Source organism: Anticarsia gemmatalis, chromosome Z (genome assembly GCF_050436995.1).
Source record: "Anticarsia gemmatalis isolate Benzon Research Colony breed Stoneville strain chromosome Z, ilAntGemm2 primary, whole genome shotgun sequence".
NCBI classification, from domain to species: domain Eukaryota; kingdom Metazoa; phylum Arthropoda; class Insecta; order Lepidoptera; family Erebidae; genus Anticarsia; species Anticarsia gemmatalis.
Window position 1 is genome coordinate 6,728,473 of NC_134776.1, and position 23,251 is coordinate 6,751,723.

The following is a 23,251-nucleotide window of genomic DNA, read 5'->3' on the forward strand; positions in this document are numbered from 1 at the left end:
TTTCTCAATATTTTATTGATATCGCATTTATTTCTGGATTTTTTGTTAATGAAAAGAAATACCTATTTCTCAAGAAAGTTGATTTCTTCTAAGTAAATTCACGAACTTCTACGCCGCCAGGCTAACTAACTAGACGGTCGAAAATACATACATAAAGACAAATAATGGTCCAAAACCGTCACAAATATTATTTTCATGAAATATCAAGCATTTATTTGCGTTTATATTAAAATAAACACAGCAAATTTCACGTGGTATTCCATACGTCCATTGACAAAGTCAATATTGAACATAGTTAACGTTCATCGTGAAATTTTAAACAAAATTGATAGCGGAAAATATATTATTTATTCAAATATCTAGTCGATGTTATCAAAAATTCTAAAATACCTAACTGTGTAGGTAACAATAACAATCATCTGAACAGTTTCATACCAAATTGCATGCGTATCACGTAGATACAACTAGTTCACGTCAGATAGATGGTTGCCATTCAATTCATTGCTGCTTTGACGTAACATGTTAATCACTATACGCTAAGAGAGGAAACAATGTACGGCTTTCAAATAGTTGTCAATAAGGATACGTGATACCCTCTGGCCGAAGGATAGTTATCATGCATGTAAGTAATACAAACATTGCGAACTCTGTATTTCCTTAAGATGCAGTGCAGATGAGAATAGTCTAGCTTTAAAGAAGGTACAAAAAATTTCTTAACATTTTCCATTTTTACCACGGATCTACTGTTTTGATACCTTAACAGTATATTCAATATTACTCATTCTACAATGAAGCACATGGGGTTCACTACAGGGTACCTACTTGGTGCGGTAACATAGTAGGCACAACATAGTGGCTTATATGTATAACAAAGGCATAGAAAATAGAACGTCTTCTGCTTTCTATGGTGCCTACTATGTTACCTATCCATGCACGAGAAAATTAAAAATGTAGATAAAATAATATCATATTTCTATTAATCATGCATGTTACGGTATGCGATGAACTAAGGAGTGACTTACAAAACAAACAATATCTTGACAGAGCTGGGAAGCGAATCTTCAGTCGAGTCGCGTAAGGTTCTTTTGCCATTATTCTAATGACGAAAGAACCTATCTTATCGACAATGTTCTTCAAATACACACGATGCATTGCCGTCGCGCAGACTGTGAAGAAGGACAGGCGCTCGAAGGTTTCCACCATCTCTGCAACCAAGAGACTAGTATGAAACGACACGTATGAATTGAAATATAGGTGCCGCCAAAAAACTCAAACATTTTCGCTTCCTTATTATGCCGATTTATTAGGTCCGCTTCGAGAGCATTTCTGGGCTCCAGAGTGAGGGCTATCGCTTTTCGTTCGCCCGATTGGTGGAACAATCTACCGAGAGTCATATGCTCTGGGTCTACGTTCAGTTTGCATTCTAAAGTGTTTCTAAAGTGTTCAAGTTATTTGGCGACACCCATAAAGCAAAAAAGCTTATCAATCCTAGCCAAAGCTTTCTGTGAATGAGTCCATTTCAGCACAAAGCATAGTACAGCATGTAAGCAGAGGCTCCCCACATACAAAAATGGTTTTCATGCATAGTAAAATGACATGTATTTCTTAAAAAACCTGTAGTGGAATTATGAAGTAGAAACCTACATAATAACTAGATATCTTAGATGTAGTTTGTTCTTAGATTCTTCATAGTATGAATACGTCTTATAAACCCTGTACCGGAGCTATGTGAATTTGTAATAAGTCAGTCAAGTAGGCAATAGCTTAGAATATGCTTTCAAGATGAGCACTTGAGATATTTAAAGAAGCAGCAATACCTCCTTTATAAGTCTGAGGCGCTCTAACTCGCGATGTTTGAGGAAGTAATAAAGTCTACACTTAAAATAAATATTGCCGTTCAAATAATAACAAAATACAACTTTATAATAAAAATATGAATACTTTTTATGTAAAACGTAAACTTTCGAACTTGGAAAAGTATTGAGATGGCTTTCCTTTCGGAAAATTTATTTCCCGGTTCAATTCAGTGACATTCAAATGCTAGTCTAAGCAACTAACCACGGCGCGAGCTCAGGGTCAGCTGCACAAAGCAAATACAACGATATCCGATATCAAACAAGCTATCAAATCTCTCCAATTACGTGCAATAGTAATTATTCTGCGGTAGAACAGATCTTCAATTTGTCCACTGGTTTGTAGTTATTAGATATAGTTTCTAATTGCAGACTATATTCATATTCAAACATAGGTATGTAGAGTGAACTAAAACACTATGCTGACTTATTCTTTAAACAAAGATATTGATTTATCAAATGATTCAACCAACGAAACACAAGATATACCTACCTACCTCAAACAAATCTACTAAAAAATGAGTACTAAAAATCGAACTCATACCGGCCATTGGCAGCTTCGTAAAAACTTGTATCAACAGCAGTCCTTTGCATGCACACACACGCTTTAGACCAGGTAAAAAAAAACCACTGATTTCTAGAAATGGGTGCTTCTCGGAAAGAAAATTAATCCGAACCACGAGCTTGAAATTGTAAATTCTCTTTATTTATCTCTAGATTCTGATAAATCTCATTACGTTAGCCGGACTAGGTTGTATTGGCCTTATTGGTTTGCAACTGTTGATATGTCTGTATTAATCTTAGTTGAAATTCTCCGGACTGATTATTTCTTATTTAAGATACCGATTTTTTGTAACAGCAAAAGACACGTTAGTCACGGCATGGATCCTTTATGAAACTAAAAGTCAAGAATGTTCACAAAGAACTACAGAATATGGTCGTATTATTCTTTCTTAACTGAGCCATTTCATCTTTTATATTTTTAATCAGCGCCTCTGACTACTCCTTCAGCAGAGGCAAGGACAAAAAAAATAAAAAATATTAATATTACAGTCTATTATATTAGTCTTTTATAGAAAGGCTACAAAAGCATGCCTGAGACGGATGTAAATTAAACTTTAATTGCTCTTCTAAGTATAGTCTTAGTGCTAATTAGTTATTACGTACACATTTTCACAGTCCTTCACATTTTCAAAGCAAACTTTATGGACTGCAATATTATTAAGTTGCCTTTAAAAAGCTGTAATAAGTAGCTTCTTAATTTTAATAATATTTACTTATTTTTTTCCCTTAATTAATAAAATTGCAATCGTATTTGATCTACCTATGTGCAGTGTGTATTTATCGAGTGGTCATTAGAAACATTTGATACATACACATAGATAGAGATCCGAAATTCAGACTGGCTGAGTACTACCTGTTGAGTTCACAGTATCCTAATTTTATCATAACAAATAACAACAGAGTCCGATACTTTACGTGCTTCAAATTTTGTGTTTCGCGTGAATGTTTTTTTTGGTATACGAGCGCGACCGGGCTTAGTTTATTAACTTTATGATCGGAACGTATGTATAAGTTAAATTGGGAATAGAAAATGCGTTGCCAGCGCGTGCGAGCAGTTTGGCCGCCTAACTTTAACTGAACATCGTGTAACTGCATTCAGTGCGAAAGTCGTTTTAACGTATGACTTACCTATTTTGTAGTGGACGGGATACACACGCGACGTGCGAATCTTCTTAAACTCAGTGTTCGCATAACAATCGTAGCCGACACTAAAAAAATACTGCCCTAACTGGACGCTAACAGCTAAAAAAACGTTCACAAATCTGTATTTTCGCGGCGCGGCGGCCGCTGCGGCGGCTGCGGCGCGGCGCTTCGAACGCGGCATCGTTTGAATCGGCTTGGAGTTACTCTGATTTGCGGGGCGCCCTATTGGAAGCGGCTGTTGCATTCGGGAGGTAGAGGCGCGTGATCGATAATCATCAAAACATTCACGCATAACTTTATGCTTACAAACACTAACACGTGAGTAACATAGTCCCGCCCCTCCGCGCAATTGGAGACCTCAGTAACATCACCCAACCTGCTGGCCGCCCCGCTGCTAGCCCGGCTACTGGCGGCTACTGGCGGCTACTGCGCCCGCTTCCCATCCCTCAGGGTGGACACTTTCCATGAAAAATCTTAATCCGCTTTCGGAATTCTCTTTGTATAGATTTCCTTTGTGTTGCATATCATATATTTCAAACGTGTAGGAATGCAACGTTGTATCTGTTTATTATGCTTGCTAGAAAAACAAAGTTTCTCTTACACTGAGAGTAAGTCTGATAGTAAGCCAGTTCCTAATAATTAATTAGGAAAACACACACACACACACATTTTATTTTTAACTGATCGCATTAGAGGTTTGGTGAAGGTTTACATTTTTTTAATAGGTAGTTAAAATTTACTTAGATAAATTATTCTATTTTATGGGTATTACTAGGCAGACTTGCGAAGGTATCGCTGCATGTGGGGGTTGTAGGTTCGATTTCCGCACTGAATAATATGAATACCTATTTGTATGGTCCCAATAGCTGCTTTGGTGAAACCTACATTGTATCCTATGTATGTATGTTTGTAAAAGTCAAAAGATCTTTAATGTACCCAACTTCTTAAAATCATAACTCCAGCTAAGTGCGAAATAAGCTGGCGCTGGATTGATTCCGTACCATTAGTAATAAAAACAGCCAAAAAATCACCTCTGTTGAGCAAAATTAAAAACCAAAGAATCACACAGTTGCAGTGGAGCACCCGTAAATATTTATTTGTTAAAGCGGCAACCGAAAAACATCTTCTGTGAAAATTTCTACTGTCTATCACGGTTCGTGAGATACAGCCTGGTGACTGACAGACAGTGAAGTCTTAGTAATAGAGTTCTCGTTTTATCCTCTGGGTGCGGACTACGGAACCCTAAAAGGGTTCATCAGACAATTTAACTTTATTTTATTAAAGTTTAAAGTTAATATTTCTTATCAGATTCAAAAGCTTATTATTTACGTAGGTAGTCGCTGAACCTAATTTCTTAAAAGATTAAGAAAAAGACTTCGTGTTTTTTCGACAACTATTTTATGAAATCTGAAAGATTAGCAAGGATTATTAATTTCTTAATTTTTTTTACAAACATAACTAAGGTGTGGAAGGCAGGCAAGACGAGACATTTTTATATATTATAATCTTATTCAATCGAAAACAGCCGCGCGGATCGATCTCTGAGGTTGAGCCACGCTTACCGAGGTTGTTCTGTGGATGGGTGACCATCTTACTCATGTCGAGTTAATGCATGTTTCGGAAGGCACGTAAATTTGTGGGTCCCGGCTGTCATTTTCGAAGATCTTTGACAGTCGTCGTCGACCATAGTAGTCAGAAGCTTAAAAGTCTGACAACCAGTCTTACTTATCGAAGGGTATCGCGTTATATCCCAGGTAACTGGGTTGTGGAGGTGGTGGAGGCTGTCGCTCCATGTAAAACAGCGATATTCAGCAATGGTAGTATTTGGCAATAAGCTTGCCCTCAATGACATGAGACAATTACTATTGATGCCGAAATGTGCGAGTATTTCTTACACCTCTGCCTAAACTCTCAGGTATAACAGGCGTGATTACTATGTAGGTAAGTATTTACATAATTACGTGTGTAATAAATATTTTAGTGTACCCAAATTAATCAAGTCGTGCTCGAGTTTTGCGCTTAGCAACAATAGTAACACTTAATAATATGACGCTTCATTTTTAACCGATTTCGAAGGGAGGAAGTTCTCAATTGGACCGTTTTTTTATACGGATTTACTAGTGCACCACGAATGAGTAGAGGTAGGCACGTTGTTGATTTGGAGTTTTATACAAACACACATTAATAGAAAAGTAGGAATTATCTTCCCATGTTAGATTAGTACCTAACGTTAACTGAATGGTAGTGCTTACAGACAGCTTCAAAAGCGCTGTATGCGTGCTTGAAAATTACACAAGCGTGCTTACCCGACTGCAGTCGTTGGAAAATCCAGGCTATTTGATTGTAACATCCTGGGTATAGAAGGCCCAAAATAAAGCACGCTTTGAACTTCACCCGCGTAACTCATTTTAATGGTGTGAGAGGTCTTAAGCCTTAAGCCCGTGCTTCTCCTGTCTATGTTCGTCTAAGACTACCGTCGCCACAGTGCAGACACTGTCTACTTTCAGCTTATTGTTGATAGAGAACTGCCTGTAGCTGTAGGTGAAGTGATGTTGTGACTATCTATTATTCCGCCCACACTACAACTCACCAGCGATCAAAGACGCGCTTGTATCCAAGTGCTTAAATATATTGTAACTTAATGACTCTTCCGAGAGAACCTTAGCCTATAGGAAGAGTCACTAGCAGGGCTAAGATAACGACAAATGGTAATCAATTTGTTAAGCATATTTTTTTTTATAAATAAGGAATTCATGCAGGTGGTAAATAAACTTTCTTGTATCTTTTTATTTTTAATACAAAAATAATCCGTATTTCACGGTTCTTTTCGTAATGAGGAAGGGCTAAACTATGCTTCCTTTTTATAATATTGTTCTATAGAATTCTCGGATCACGCAATTTTACATTATAATGTTTTCCGTAAATTTAGGACACCTGATAATTTTTACCACACTTTTCTTAAAAATGTATCGGCGTGTACTAACTGTAGGTAGCCACAGGATCGAACTCTGGAACATTTGCGGACAAGGCAAATGCTTAGAAACTAAAATACCTACAATTACTTACGTACATAACAATGAGTAACCCAACCCATCCAAGATGTCTACCAACGTCTTAACCATTGCCTAATAATATTCTGCTCTCTTTTTTACTACTCCTAACAAATAAATAGGTTACGTTACAACTTAACAGGGAGTTGTTCCAAAATCTTCTTCATCTGTCGTCTTTCACGACGTCTTGAAATACCTATAAGTACAAGTAGTAGAGGTACCTTCCCCCTATATCAGTAAAAGCGAGTTTTGTTGGTCAAATACTTATATAAAGTTTGATCGTTAAGCTTGCACCGTGCTCGAGACGGTTCTAGTTGACTATGTATGGAATTATACCACTACATTTAATATACTATTGGAGCGAATGACAAGTCAATGTGAAAGCGAAAATAAGGACATTCTTATTTAGTTGATTTAATAAAAAAATATTATCTCTAATGCGAAGATCTCGTCATGCCGGCTACCTTAGCTAAATCTCTGACTGGTGGGTATCTATGTATTACTTTGGGTACTCCCCAAAGGCTACCAGCTTTCTTTAGCTCAATATAGCTAATATTAACTCTAAAGACTAAAATCAGGCGAAGAAATAAAATCGCTTATTAACTCCAAGCGCGGTAATTTAAATTCCCAGCAAGATATTTTGAAACTACTATCATTATGACAAAGTTTATAAATTAGTATTATGGTAAAAATATTGTTTATTAATGTAATAATAAAAGGCACATAGTTTAGTTTCGCGGTTTCACACTACAAGTTAGTTGTTAAACAAATTTTTAAGAGATAGAGATTTCGCCAACTACTGACGTGAAGTTAGCTCCAGATAAGGCTTGCTCTTGATACTATTTATTATTCGAAAAAAATATAAACTCACGGCAATTGTTCAATAAAATGCTGTTATCTAGCAGACGAATATTATTTTTGATATTTTAGAGATAAATAGTAAAAAGGCTTACATCAAGCATCGTTTATTGACATTCTAATCAGTCTCAATGATAATTTACAAAAAAGTCTACACTGACAAGACCAAAACAAATTTTAGATATGGCAACACAGAAGTGACAAAGATCAATTTAGTTGTCAAATAGACATGACAGAAGCACGATTTTTGTAAACTAAATTCCATTTATTATTCGTCGATACATTAGTAATATATTATGTTTAAATATATTCGGACAACGTTAAATAAATATTCGATCAAAGCCTTAACTCTTGGCTGCCGGTTGTAGAGTATCGATAGTTGTATAATTAAATAAAATGAAATCTGTAAACTTATTAAAAAAAACGTTTGTGATGGCTACTATTTTGAGTGCTATAATTTTTGTTTTCTTCTGGGCAAATATGGAACTGGTCAGGTAAAATATTTATTTAATAATACAGTAGTTAATGTCTGCTTAAATTGATATTTCTGTATGTCTGGGTAGTAATTATTTAATGATATATTTATGTTTGTTCATAAACGTAATTGTAGCCTGTAAAATACATGATAGTGTCCTTGTAGTTAATTGCCTGAAGCTGCATTACTTATGTAAACATACATAGTTAAATATGTGTTGTATTGATTTTCTTGTTATCTTACTATCATTTAGTTGTGTGCAGTATCTTGGATTGGATCCAAGTTTATTTGCACTGAGTTATGACTTGGGCATGACGTTTGTTGTGCCTACTTTACTGGAAATTTATTTGAACATCATGTGACCTGTATACAATTGCAATGCTATTTCTAAGTCAGTCAACTAAAGCAACAAATTGACTGCAATTTAAGAGAATTTCAGCTTCAAATGTTATAATTTTTAGCAGGAACTTTGTTAACTCTGTTACTATATCATCCTGTAAATTTTACAATCTGAAATTGTTTAGTTTTTGAATTAACTCTCTTGGTAAAACCATCTGAATTGTATGTTCTTATCTGTTTTGGGAATAACACATGCTTACACCATATTTACCGGTCTCTATGAGTCATAGAACTATTTATTCTATGAAATACAAATTCATGCAACAGGATAGAATTTAACACCTATGCTTTGAACATAAGGCAGTGCTATATAGGAGTAGAATTTCACATGTCAGTTATAGTGACCAAGATTTGCATTTAAAATAAAACCTGGTTACTTACTTTAATAACAAACATTTGTTGCTAGAAGCCTCTTATTCAAGAATTCTCCTACAACATTGTGTAAGCTTTTGATTAGTTGTACTGTGCTTTATCACTTTTATCATAATCATTAGTTTTCAAACTGTAAATGAGTGAATAATACAAAATAGTAATAGACAGTTAATCTTTAATTTAACAAATGTATGAACACAATAGACACTACATATCTAGTTTTAGTAAAAAAGACTAGAGTTTGCCTAGGCAAGGGGTAGACAACTAATCAAACAAGAACTCCCAACCAGTTAAGCATTGGTTTCAAATTAACTATGGTACTTAGTTAACAAAAATATTATGTGATTACATATTAATTATATTACAGCCCCTTTATAATTGTGTGTATTTAAATATAACAACAAGGAAGGAAAGAAGTATAAAAATAACCCCTAATCTGAAGAATTGTATATTTGGATGAGTGTTTGTTACTGTTAAAACAAATAAATGGATTTAGTGAAATTTGCTACACATCATTTTTAGGTACATTTTTCTTTTATAATGGTATGTGGATCTTTTTCATACACCTCTGCCTACACCATATGATCACACTAAATCAGGCATGATATTAGCTATGTAAATAGTTTATAATCTTGATTAATACATAGGATACTATTTCTATCTATCTATTAAGCCCACTTCTGTCCACTGTTTAGTATAGGCCTTACTCTCAGTACACTCTTTTCTACTGCACTTGTCTTAGTCATTGCAGTCCTACACATTTCATGATGTCTTATGACCATCTATTGTAGGGTACTTTTTACCCCAGGAATATTATTCAAATGGATAAATTCTTGAGCATAAGGCAATTTGCTTCAATTACTTAGGAACACAAATAAATGTCTGCATCACTAGGCTATTTTAAACTATCTCATAGTGTATCTAGTGGTAAAACAGCCCACACTTAAATAGCTCAATCTATTGTTACACTATCAGTTTGTGGCTGTATCTTCTTGGCCTAGTTTCCAACTTTGCTAACTAGGTATCTTTTGTTCAAGAATATGTTCACTTTGTCTATTTATAAAGCAATGGCCCCACAGTTTCTCTGCTATTTAATGGGCTTTAGGTTCAGAATATTTGTCAAGATTTTTCTAAATTAGCAGATTTATAATTAATTGTTTCAACAACCATGGCACTGCTATCCATAGGGGCTATTCTGTATATTGTATATTCTTTATACAATATTATACAGTATATTCTTTGGCCTCCACCTACCCCTATGTTTATGTATGTAATATGTACAGTCATTTATTGTCAGAACATCAATATTCTGCATAAATACTGTATATTGATTCGATACACTCATTGTTACCGAGACAAAAAATATATGCAGATGCTAGGCAGGACTATGTTTGCATAAACTACTAGTAGTTTAATAAGTAATGTCTTAACATTTTATTACAGTATGGAGAGCGCGGGCACACTGCTCGTCGCAAAGGGCATCCCGCTAAATGTGAAGAACAAGCTATGTTACGTGAACTACAATGACGATAGAAATTATATAAACAAGACGTCGGATCTCAAGATGATATATTTCGTGACGCCCACATACCCTAGGCCGGAGCAAGTGCCTGAACTGACGAGGCTCGCCCACACTCTCATGCACGTGCCCCGCATCCACTGGATCATAGCTGATGATCAACCTATTTGTTCGGACGCCGTCTACGATATATTGAGGTATGGATAACTTAGCGGTTTTAAGACAGCTGTGCGGCGTTTTGTGTTTAGATCGTATTGTTTGCTGTGCTATGATGACGTCAATGTTTCCTAGATATTTTTTTTCGAGATGCAAAAACCTTGTCTTGGTATACCAAGGCTTATTTGACGGTCCGAAAGCAGTGTACTCCTTAACATAAAAGATTACGAGATAACTTGAGATCTTCATGATCATGGCTTTTGCGTCCTGAACATTGAATTTGGTATATTTTCTTGCTGATTAAGCTAGCGGTTAGGTTACCTTCCATCAAATTATGTCTAGTATATAGAGTTTTGTACCTAGTCAAAAACGTACCCATATCATGACTCGGCTTTTTTTCATTCTTACATACCTACTTATTCCTTTTCAAAACTCAATGATAGTGACCTTTGTGTTATTCATCTACTAAATGTGTATTGGTTCCCTCATGGCCCGCTGAATTAGCGTGTGGCAATTCGTATGGATGACGTCAGGACGGTCGCGCCCGACCGAATTCCGATTAAAAAACATGAACAACAATTGAAATCTCATGGGTATATTTACTGCGAGTTGTGTACTGAATTTTGTGAATATACTTCAATTAACCTAAACAATATTATTATGCTGTTAGAGGAACACTTTATAAACTTTATCACGATTACTGAAGGATTCTTAAATGGACTTCACATGAAAAATGAAAATCGTCAGCGTGAATGTCTTTCGTTTAATTACTTGGACTTTAAACTTCTTACATCAACACGGACAGAATAAGCAATGAATATAATTTGACCGAAACGTTACCAAAATCCCACAAAATAAATTGTCAACTACTGCTTATTCATTTACAATTTTATAGGCCATCCTCTTATTATGTTTATCCTTTATGTTATCATACACCAAATTTTGACGAAATTATTTGTTGTCCCATGAAAGATTGCGGCACTTTATAGTACCTACGTGGGACTTACATACTTGGCCCGTTTTCCATTTGAATACTGTACCTTATAAAGATATACTTGCTATTGCAGACGTTCAGGCCTGCCATTCACACACATATCCAGTCCGAAGCCCTACGCGTATAAGTCAACGAACTTCCCGCGAGGAGTGGCGAATCGGCGCGCAGCATTGACCTGGCTCAGAGAGAATGTTCGCGAAGGTGTACTCTACTTCGGCGATGACGACAACACAGTGGATCTGCAGCTGTTTGACGAGATAAGACTGACGAAAAAAGTCTCTATGTTTCCTGTTGGCTTGATTGGTGATTTTGGAGTGTCTACACCGGTTGTTAAAGAGGGAAAGGTAAGCAACATATGATTTTTATGCCGAGAAATCATTTCAGAAGCATGAAGCAGAAGCCAGTGTTACATAAATCCTTAGATTTTTTTCCTCCCCTATACTTGGCAGAACCAAATATAATATATAACGTAAGACCTATGTAAAGTGTCTATAACAAAAGTCTACCCCAAACTCCTTCATCGGTCACGATCATCATTTCCTGTTAACAATCCAGATAAGTGACCTATCGATTTTAAGGAGACAAGTTTGTTGCAACTCAGGTTAATTCTAAACTGTTTATTAGCTCAAATTATGGACCTACATAAAAATGTTTCGTTAATATTTGATAAAGAAGTCACGTATTAGCCATTACTAGAATTTGAAACATGTAAGTTGGACTGTATTTAATTAATCTTCCTTCTCAACATATGGTAAATTATAATAAATTATATAAATATGCATTAAATGAGGTTTTTTACAGTAATAAATGTTTCTGAGATATTTTTGACGATAACATACTGGTATCCATATGCTTAACATTATTTCGTGGCGAAGTCACTCTGTATGACTTGATACAATATGCCGAACTTGCAGTTCATTTATAATTTGTGCCCACCGCCCTTTAATTTATTACTACTAATATTGTAAATACGAAAGTTTAAGAGGATTGATGTACATGTATATGCTACTGGATGGATTTTGGTGAAAGGAGGACCGGCAAAAATGTATGGTAGTTGGACCAAGAACCAATAACGACGTGACATATATCGTTAAAAAGGCATTTCAATAATATATACTACTATAGTAACTACGCGAGCGCATTTCAAATCACTGTGTGAAAAAAGTTATGGTGATATAGAAAAATTCTTTTCATATACGTCTTTATTGGTATCAAGGGCCGTTTTGTCCGGTTCTACTTTGGTCTGAATTAACGCATAGGATTTTCACCCCGGGAAATCATTTCAGAAGCAAGAACCAGAAGCTAGTGTTATATAAATCCTTAATACACTATATTTAGTATAATTTTCCAGCAGTTTTCTGAATAAACAAAGTTAAGCTGACAATAAAAAATACTACAACTATACATAAATAAAATAACTATAAAGTTTTGTTAAAACATGTCATTATTCTTTTATAAACTTGTTACATGAACCGGTATGTTAAATGGTCTCCTTGACACAGTTGTAAATCATTTAATCAATATTTATAATTAGCTAAGTTCTATCGCTCGTGTGTGTTGTAATTAGTGTTATGTTATCTGTACCTCTATAATGTTAAATCACTTGCTGTCACGGAACTGTTATTGTAATAATCGATTATAATTAGCATTTTTTTTAGCAATAACAGTGACACTTCATTTTGAATCTATTTGAAAATAAAAACTACCTGTATCATTTAAAGTCTGAAATTTGGTTTTCACAGTAACTACCTATCTGCTACTACTTGAATGTAAAAACAAATCATTTGATTCATTTAAAATTCTGTAAATTTCAGGTGGTAGCCTTCTTCGACTCCTGGCCCGGATCAAGAACGTACCCAGTAGACATGGCAGGGTTCGCGATCAACATCGAGTTCCTCAAGCCCTCCGCCTCTATGCCTTACATCGCCGGCCACGAGGAGGACAGGTTCCTAGTTAGCCTAGGTCTTAAAATCGAGGACATAGAACCGCTAGCAGCTAATTGCTCAAAAGTACTTGTATGGCATACTAAAACGACGAAATACAAAAAACCCTCCTTAAGAATTAATATGGAAAAGCTGGACACGTTACCTAAATACGAAAGTTTCGCCAATTTACTTAAAGAAACCTCTAGATTAGGTATGGCGAGTATCAACGCTTCGAACGGAACGAAAGCCTATATGATTGTACGGAATCATAAGCAGTTTGAAGCTCTCGGCGGTGTGCTGTAGGTACTTACGTAGAATGGGAATTAGTATTTTATTTCCTCTATACAGTACATACCCCTGATCAAGGCCTTAATATTAATGTTACGAAATAACTACGGTTGTGTTATCTGAAATCTTAAACTTATTTTAAGGCTTAGAAGTTTGATCTGACTTATTAGCTGTATAAACAGAATCTCGGTGAATCTTTTTATTATGGGTGCATTTCAAGCTTTTCGGTCATTCGTTAGAAACTGCCGACACAAAGCTGTAGATTAAAAGCACTCTTCAAAGAATCTTGAAGTCTGATACTGCACGAGTGACATTCGCTTGCACTCAAGTCGATAGTAGGACTTTATCGCTCATTAATAACTAGATCTTAAGTTATCGTCCGATACGATTCGATATTTCGATATTATCGTATCGTGTTAACGTCAACCGTTTGACATTTGGACTTACTTGAAAATTAGTTCTTCTTATATACGCTAGAGGCGCGGTTTCATTTTCAGCAGGGACGCTAGAAGTTTTAGTTCAACCACAAGTTTTTTATCGTGTTGCAGCTTGATATAAGCGTTTTACTGTTATCTGAAAAATGCCTAATGTGATTTCTACTTAAAACTATTATGTAGTTGGAACAAAATAGTGAACAACATCTGTTGTATCATAATTTAGTATTAGGATTCAAATCCAGTGTGATCTTAGATAGAAATTAACAAATTATCTATAACTAAGTCAATAATTTTAAGCGCGGTTTTGAAAATAACATTTATGTCAAGGAAATAATTTTAATTTCAAGTACATAATGATAATTACTTTTCAAAAACATTCTTATATATTATGTATCGTTACTTGGCTATTTTTATGTTTAGGGATTATTTAAGTACAATCAATATAATTTTACACGTAAACAATTTAACAGAATAATTATAATTTTTATAATAACAATGCCCCAATTAGTTATAAGAATGAAAGTTAAGGTTTCGATCGATTCCGTTAGTATTTTCCGCTAGATACGCCAACTACTACAACTTATAATAAATATCAAACTACTTTCAGCAATAATATACAGTTTAAGTAATTTTACCAGTTCTTGTTCAATAAACGTTTTATCACAGTTCAAATAAATACGCTAGAAATATTACTACTAACTTATAATGGCAAAGACAGTTTCGATTATAGCATGTTTAATAGAAGAAAAGCATATGTGATGAATAACTGACTTAAAACTTTAGACTTCTGTTGTACTGCGCGAAGCATTTAAAGTAATCAAACGCACATTTCATTCGTATCGTAAGTAGTAATTATACATTTAAATAAAAAAAATCAAGTTAATTGTTGTAGCTGGCTGGTTAAAACGTCTTTATAAGATGAGTTGCCAGTCTTAAAATATAGTATTTAGTCGAATTGACTAGCATTTCTCGTAAACATCGTATAGACGAATTACTATGCTCCTATTTACACCCAGTTACTATCGAGTAGTTTGTGCAATAGGTTTGAAAGACTTAAACAAAAAATTGTTCTTAAAATTGTTACAGTTTTATTCTAGTGAGATTACAATTAAGGTAGGATATAATTAAGGCCTGTTTACTAATATTCGACATCTTAGACACGCGGTAGTTTAAAATTGTTCATATTATATGCAATAATCGCTACCTCTTACGGTTAAGAGTTGTCTAGAAATAAAATTCGAGTATTCGATCAATATATCGTTATCGTTCTTAACAACGTAACACCCTTTTAAGGGTTTAATGGAATTGAAACGTAAGATTTCCTTGACATTTTAACAGTAATATAAATTACAAATAATAGTAAAAGATTAATAAATATAATCTTTGTAGGGAACACAATCCTTCAATTATTTTCGTGCTGCCAGTAATATTTTGTTTGGCATCGACAGACATATTTCAATGCAATTCTACAATAGTTCAATACACTATAATTTCGTAAATAATACTGATTTGTTGTGCTAAAGCGATGGTATAAAAGTACAAGAACATTTTGCTGAATTAGTGAAATTGTATACTAAATTTTTCGTTAGCACTTCAAAAACTTTTCCGCAATGTAGTTTTACACCCTATTTAATCATCTGATACAGTAATGTTTGTATTCGAAACTATAAAAAGGGTGAAACGCAATTAACTTGTCCTCAGTTTATAAATAATAAGGTAACAAACAAATGCTTTAAAACTTCGACCTAGCCAGACTAGTGTCAACAAGTCACGCCTTAGCGAACTAAAACTGTTATATTCTTATAGTGCTATGCATTTTCCTTAAGCCTTAAATAGCAAATCGTGAAAAATAACGGTGAACACAAATATGTGTTTGTGTCGTATTAAAACGATTGGGTACTTGACTGAGTTAACGAAAAATTATTAAACTTGTACTCGTAAAAGATTCATTTAAAATGTTCAGGCTATGTAATTTTTTTCGTGCGTAATGTTGAAATTGTTATTATTACAAAGTGAAACTTTTTATTCGGCACTCATTTGATACCAACGTAAGTACGAATGTGTCGTCACTACACTGTATTTCTGTACTAAAATGTGTTTTTGACATTTAGTAAAGAGTAGCTGAATTTACTGTTGTCAAGTACCCAATTTAATTATACGACAAGTTTGATTGCTATATTGAAAGTATAGCAGCAAATATTCTGCTGCCGACAGTTGAAGGTCGTAAAGGGAATCTGCCAAAATATGAGAGAATAAACGATAAAACAGCTTTAAAATTCGTGTCGAATATCGAAATCGGTTGTTCGTATATGTTTTTAACGTCGTCATGCAACGTGCATCCATACTGCAAAGATACATAAACATACATTTGATAACATTGAGCCACGTTCTTTTTGTTGATATTTCTAACATGATGTTCATTGCGTAGTGCAAGTAATCGGTGGTCCTGTATGGCAAGGTATATGAAGCAAGGGATAGTTTGTAAGGATAGTTACCTAGCAAGTGGCGTTCTTTGGTCTTTACTTACCACTATGGTTAAAAGTCCTAATTTTATGTATGGAGAAATACATATTGCATATATCTCTCAACAACTAAACTAGGGACTAGCAACGGACATCCTTCACAACAATGTTGCTCAATAAAAATAAATGCTGTGTGGATGCACCGTACAAAGATTGTTATGTTCGAAACGGCGAAAGTTTCATACTAAATACGAAGTACTTTAGACCTTTTTAAAATGAGAGAATGTTGCTATTATCGTCAAGATACCTATATACCGTATTTATGTATGCGGACAACGATCCTATTACGTGTCATTATATTATTGTATAATTGTCGCTAGATTGTTTATTGATTACGTCGGTGTTGGTACTAAAAGATTTGCGTCGAAATAACAACCGCCTCCTTTTTTGACGTTGGTTAGGAAGGCAAAGATTTCTTTTATTTGAATATAATGGTACAAGTAAAAGGTAGAACAATGGTGAATACTCGATACTTGAGTCATTAAAGAAGTGAAATATTAATTCTCTAGTGGTCTTTTGGTAAAGAAGGAATTAATAAGATGGCCTATGAATTTTAGAGCCAATAAATTTAGCTCAAAATTAGTTATTATGAATCGAACCGAATATACACACGTGTAGCAAGCCTGAGTGAGGCAAAGCTAACTTTTGATTCTCAGTACCAACATCAAAGTATATTAATTATTAAAATGCTTAATTTAATCGCTGGCCATTTTACATCTACATAATATAAGAATAGAATCTCGATATTAGTTCTGTAGTATAAGTACCTCGTAATGAGAACATTGGCGTTTATTCAACGGTTTATAATAAGTAACGTAAATACGTGAATCTTTACTACACTACGGAAACGAGAAATACTGACCAATACTTAAAAAAACAGATAATATGATCATATTTGTTTGTTTTCTTTAAGAAAATAATGTATGTAGCCGTCAGAAATTCAATTAAAAGAAAATACTTATGTATTAGGTAACAGTAACCTACTTAGAACACCAGAAGCCGGATATGTCTAACTTATTACTTTACATCGTTTAACCGCAGACACAAGATCGCGTTGCACAGTTTCTATCAGTCATTGTTTTAATTACATAAAAGAGAACTCCCTAACAAATGGTATTGTGTTGCGGGGACTTTTACAAACATACAAAAAACGGACACAAAGGATATCCAGACCCGAAGCAACTATTTGTGGATCGCACAAAGATTTGTTCTTTGTCGAATAGAACGCGATCTTTCGACAGACTAGTTGTGGCGGACACCTTAACCACTGCGCAACGGAGGCCTACTAAAGTCATATAGTGTGGGATTGTGTTTCTCGGTTCCTTAGTGTTATGAAGCCCTAGTATATAAAAACAAACACGTTCAGAAACATCGAGGACAATACTAGAGATCAGTACTTTGATATTTGTATCCGCTTCGGAGCAGTCGACTGTAGTCCGCTTTGTGCCGTAGACAGCGTTCAATAATGCCAAAGTTTACATACATAATTTAAACATAATTTTAATATTAAGCGTTGACGTAATAAATATAAGATACTTACGTTCCAATAATAAACAGTCTTGAATAATAAAAGTTTAAAATTGTTACTGATTCGACTAAAATTTCATTGGTTTGAAAACGTACACTCAAGGCAGACTTTCAAATAAATAGTAATTACATCTGGTTTCTTTGTCTCTTAGTAAATAGCAGTTAATTGAAACATAGACATTTATTTACTGTCTATCTATCGAATAGTCTTTCCGTAACCGGCACTTTATATCTCGTACATATTAAATATAAATCCCGTAGGTATAAAATAGTAAAAACCTAAGGCCTATTTCTTCTAGGTGCTGCGAAATTTTAAGTAGTCTTTTTTCGAGCGTGCAAGGAATATGAATATCCTGACTTAATTATCGCTAACTTATCTTTATTTTGAAGACCATTGATATACAAACTTAGTAGAAAATCCACTTTATTATACAAGTAATCTCTTACTGCGAAAATAATTATATTCATAATACCTGTGACTATTAATGTAACACATGTTTCAGTCTTAAATATCTCAAGTTTACCAATTTACAGTACATAAAATAACATTGATAGATAACATATGTATATACATATAACAATATTATAGGCCTATTATATATTTCTTATTAAATACTTGTTTATTTTTACGGCTCGTCTCACCCACTGTATGTACATAGTCATACATACCTATTTAGCTGCTATATGCTTTAAAACATTACTATATTTATAGGATAAGCAAGCAGTTACGTATTTTGGTGAAACAAGCTTACTTATTTCAATTTGTGCAATATAACGGCATAAGCTTATTGGAAATATCCGATCCACATTTTTAGTTTGACTCATAGTGTGGTTTAAGTTAGTGTACTGACGCATCGTCTTGATAATATGTATTGTTTTGTTTATCTATAAGATAAAGAATCCCGTAAAGAATTTAGGGTTAGGAATATACATTCTTTTGTGTATTATGCTGGGATGTTTCTCGGTTTTTTGTTTTTGCGTATTTGCATCAATATGTTTAAATATCTACTTGTTCTAAGTAACTGACTGATGGACAATGCAAAGCAACTGAAGGTTGAAGTTGAAATTTTGTATGAAAATTTCTTAGGAAGTGTAGAGGAGCACCAAAAGATGACTTTTGGAAATTCCCTCCCGAGGGGGTGAAATTCTATGCGGTTAAAGACGCTGGCGGAAAACTAGTCGTTTGATCAATTGGTAATGAATTTATTTTGGCCAATTCGTTAAATACAAATAACCGAGTGATGTGTCAGCATACATTATTATGATATTATTTAGTGTATATTATTATTTACTATGATATTATGGTTCTTAATTTATGCTGTAAGCGAATATTTTTAAGTTAACGCTTTTTCATCTGCGAGACGATGCCAAGCGAAAACATTACCTTATTACAAAAAAATATTTTCTAATCTTTAATACAAAGGGTGTTTTTTTCAATAACATGATAAAGTATATTTTGTTAAGTATGTTAAAATATCACAGTAACCACAGTCATTATAATAAACTAAAAGAACGCCCTGCCGTCATCTAACATAATGCCGTTATATACGAAAACAATTTTGTAAATAACGGCATTTTGTTTTGAGATATTCGCGAAATGGCGCGAGAAAATAAATATGCAATGCTGTTTCCAGATGCTGCTAAAGATATTTCAAATCGCAGTTTCCAGATAGTTACGAAACAGCATTGCATATTTATTTTCTCGCACCTTTTTATCGAATATCTCGATAAATTGTTTTTGTAGATAACGGCATTATAATTAGAGGACGGCAGCGCCATAGGTCAAACAAAATAGGCAGAAGTGTCAGTGGCAGTCTAGATTCGCCTCGCAGATGGAAAATTACATTTATACAAAATATGCTATAGATATTAAGTTTTAAGAGTTTCTCGGAGCTGTGTCGTGTGTTATCATTTACTATATCAATTTGATAACTACTAACAATGGTGTGTCAAATCATACATTTTTTTGACGCAAAACGTAGAATTTTGCCTTTTAGAAGTGCACTGAACAAATAAAATCTGATAGTATATTAGATGTTTTAAAAGATTTGTCGAAATAATATTTTATTCTTAAGCATTTCTGCGATTATTTGGAAATACGACGTACAGTCTCCAAGGAGTTCGCGATGTAATAATGCTATTATCTTATTTTTAATTTAGTTAAAACTTTGATTAAGATTTCATTGTAAAGACTCAAAGAGAAATACTATGGATCTGTATTAGATGAGCCATTATGCTGTGCTGAAAATTCTCATATTTATCTAAATTATTTTACTTTGTTTGGCTTTGTTAAATTCGGTTAAGTTTTGTTATAAATTAGAGAATTTCATAAATAATTATTATTCGTAGATCGAAAACGGATTTTATGTGATACAAAAATACAATTTAAAATTTCACTAGCTATAAAAATACTCTTATATTTTATTTTTATCACTATTTGTAAAAAAAATAACAAAATATTATTTTTCCTGATATGTTTATTTATGTTGATATTTTATTATTTACTATATAAACTCAGAAGTAGACACCTTTTTCTTCTAAAACAAATAAGAATGGAACAAACATACTACAATAAATAGTAAATATTGGTACAAATGGAAACAGTAGCGAACAAGAATTTAATGACAGAAGCAAGTATACAATATGTGTATACTTGCTTCGTATATATGAAATAGTAGAAACAGAGATGTAGTTTACAGATACCTTATAAAATATAATAGCGGGAATATAGGTCAAGTTTTCCATCACCAAACTATTTCGGACATTTTTGGTAAACTCGAAAGCCATAATAAAGGATGGAAAAAATTAAGGGATACTTTAAATACTAAAGATACCTTAATTCACTGAAAGAAAACATAGTTTTATTTTTGAAAATAAACCTTATCGCATAAAGTTGCACATTAATCGGGAATTTTTGTTTCGCTCCGTTGTCCATAATTTTTTTCCACTCTGTGTAATGGAATACGATAATTAACGCGAACACGCATATAACCTTAGAATATCTGACGTTTCAGCGCAGGTCACACTAGCTTTCGCAGGCTCAGACAGCTTGGTCAACGTCAGGCATTCTGAGGTTATGATGATAAGGTGCAGCGCAGACGACAGACTATCCGTGACGCACATTTTAGTCTGTGAAAATAGGACCAATGTAATTATAAGCAGTAACGCGCCGGACTTTTTGCGCGTTGTGTGCGTTACTGCATATAATTGCATAGGTTCTATTTTCACAGACTAAAATGTGCGTCACAGATAGTCTGTCGTCTGCGCTGCACCAAAATGAGTGTTTTCGTTAATTCCTGTATTCTATTATACATTAAACATGCAACGCGAAAGTTTAAAAGTTACTGTAAATGTATTTATTTAAAGATTTGTTTGGTGATGGAAGAGCCGTCCCGAACCAGAATATAATCCAAATGCGTTATTTTTGTATGTAAGAATCCAAATATATATTCTTTGTTAATATATTTTTACACCGATACCGTAGATTTCATTTAACAGCGCGAGGAATGACATATAAACCATACATTTTTAATAAATAATGGGTGTTTTGCTCCAAGAGTCATAAATGTAAATTATGGCGAGCTAAAAGATTTTAAATGAATATTTTAAACCACATTTAGCTATGTTTTTATAAAACATAGTAGAAAATAGGACCAATGTTATTGTACAAGTATTTTTATATTGGATCTTTAGTTTATTCTTTCAATATTTCATGGTTGCAGTTAAACCCTGTACCGTTGCTTTGCGCCTTAAGAACAAATTATATTTATTCATAATATTTATAAAGCGTGCAGTAGTGTATTTTATTTTATTTTTACAACCCAATTGATGGGATGGGAACAAGAAAGAAGAAATAATATTGTGGAAATATGCATAATATGTCTATGAGTAGATAATGATTTAAAAATAGTGACTTTTTGCTGGCCATTGCAACTCTTTGATCTTTTTCTCATACTTTTAAGCAATAGACGTAGATTGTAACTGAGGCTATATAATTATCAAAAGATTTCTTGAATCGTAAGTTCTTGAGAAAACTTTGTTTCATTACAATGTTTATGCCTACAATTGATCATTCATGTATAAATTGTTACTGTATCAAACTTGTTTGTTGTAAATTCCAATAATAACGAATGATAACACTCGTTTAAAGTAAACATAATTAATGTTCTTATTAATAAACACGAGTACATTCATGTAACAATTTATTCTCATTTTCTCTGGTCTCTGCCTACCCTTACGGGGATAAGACGTGATTTTATGTACGTATCTTTCCTCATTAATTGGTATATTAAAATTTGCTATTTCCAATAAAACTTTTTTTAATACTAAGAAATAAAATGCAAGAACAACTTAAATAACATAATAAAATAGAATAAGAATTATGATTGGGACATAATATATTTGGAATCATGTAAATTTGCAATACATTTGCTGTGCGTAATTTGATGTAATATTTTTATTCCTCTAACCACCGTATTCTGAGGTACCTTTAGCGGCAGTTTATCATTTCAATTGCGTTTAAACGCATATAAAACCAACGCTATTAGCCGGGTCCTGTCTGAGCGAGCAGCCTCGTGACGCAATATCTCGGTCCCGCTCATTTCGATCTGAAAGAAAAGAGAACTAGATATTGCTTCGCGAGGCGGCTCGCTCAGTCAGGATCCGGCTATTGAATAGATAAACTACCGCTAAATGTACTCAGAAACCGGGCATAAGAAATGTAGTAAGACTACTTGTAAAAGGCCACGTAAACAATATTCCATATTTACATATTCCCGAAGGTGTCCCCTTAATATCTACACATACAACTAGTCGAATGTGAATATAATTATATTTATTAACTGTACTTTTAAATATAGTGTGTTATCTTTTTGTACCATACGACGGTCATTACTGGTGCATTCATGTTTGGGAATCTTAAAATAAACATCTTAGAATGATTTATTTGTGTTTTATTTCGTAGTTAATACTACTATATCGGGTCATTTCAAACGTGCGAACTAAGTTATGTCATTTTATCAGAGTCTCGCACGCAGTTACACATTGTCACATTCCTATGATTCTTTTGATAATGACGCAGTAGTTCGCACGTTGTTGTAACGGCCTGAGTATAGTTATATTCCCTGCATTAAATCTAAACTTAACTTTGAATTACTATATAGGATAGAA

The 23,251-nt window shown here is 33.9% G+C and overlaps 1 protein-coding gene across 1 annotated transcript; it reads left to right on the forward strand.

Annotated features, from left to right (window-relative positions):
* Positions 1 to 7,696: 7,696 nt before the first annotated feature.
* LOC142986336 (galactosylgalactosylxylosylprotein 3-beta-glucuronosyltransferase S-like) lies at positions 7,697 to 23,022 on the forward strand. The gene is made up of 4 exons (XM_076134790.1): positions 7,697 to 7,962; positions 10,158 to 10,430; positions 11,457 to 11,727; positions 13,198 to 23,022. The coding sequence occupies exons 1-4, from the start codon at positions 7,865 to 7,867 to the stop codon at positions 13,609 to 13,611; spliced, it is 1,056 nt and encodes a 351-aa protein (XP_075990905.1). The 5' UTR covers positions 7,697 to 7,864; the 3' UTR covers positions 13,612 to 23,022.
* The last annotated feature ends 229 nt before the right edge of the window (positions 23,023 to 23,251 follow it).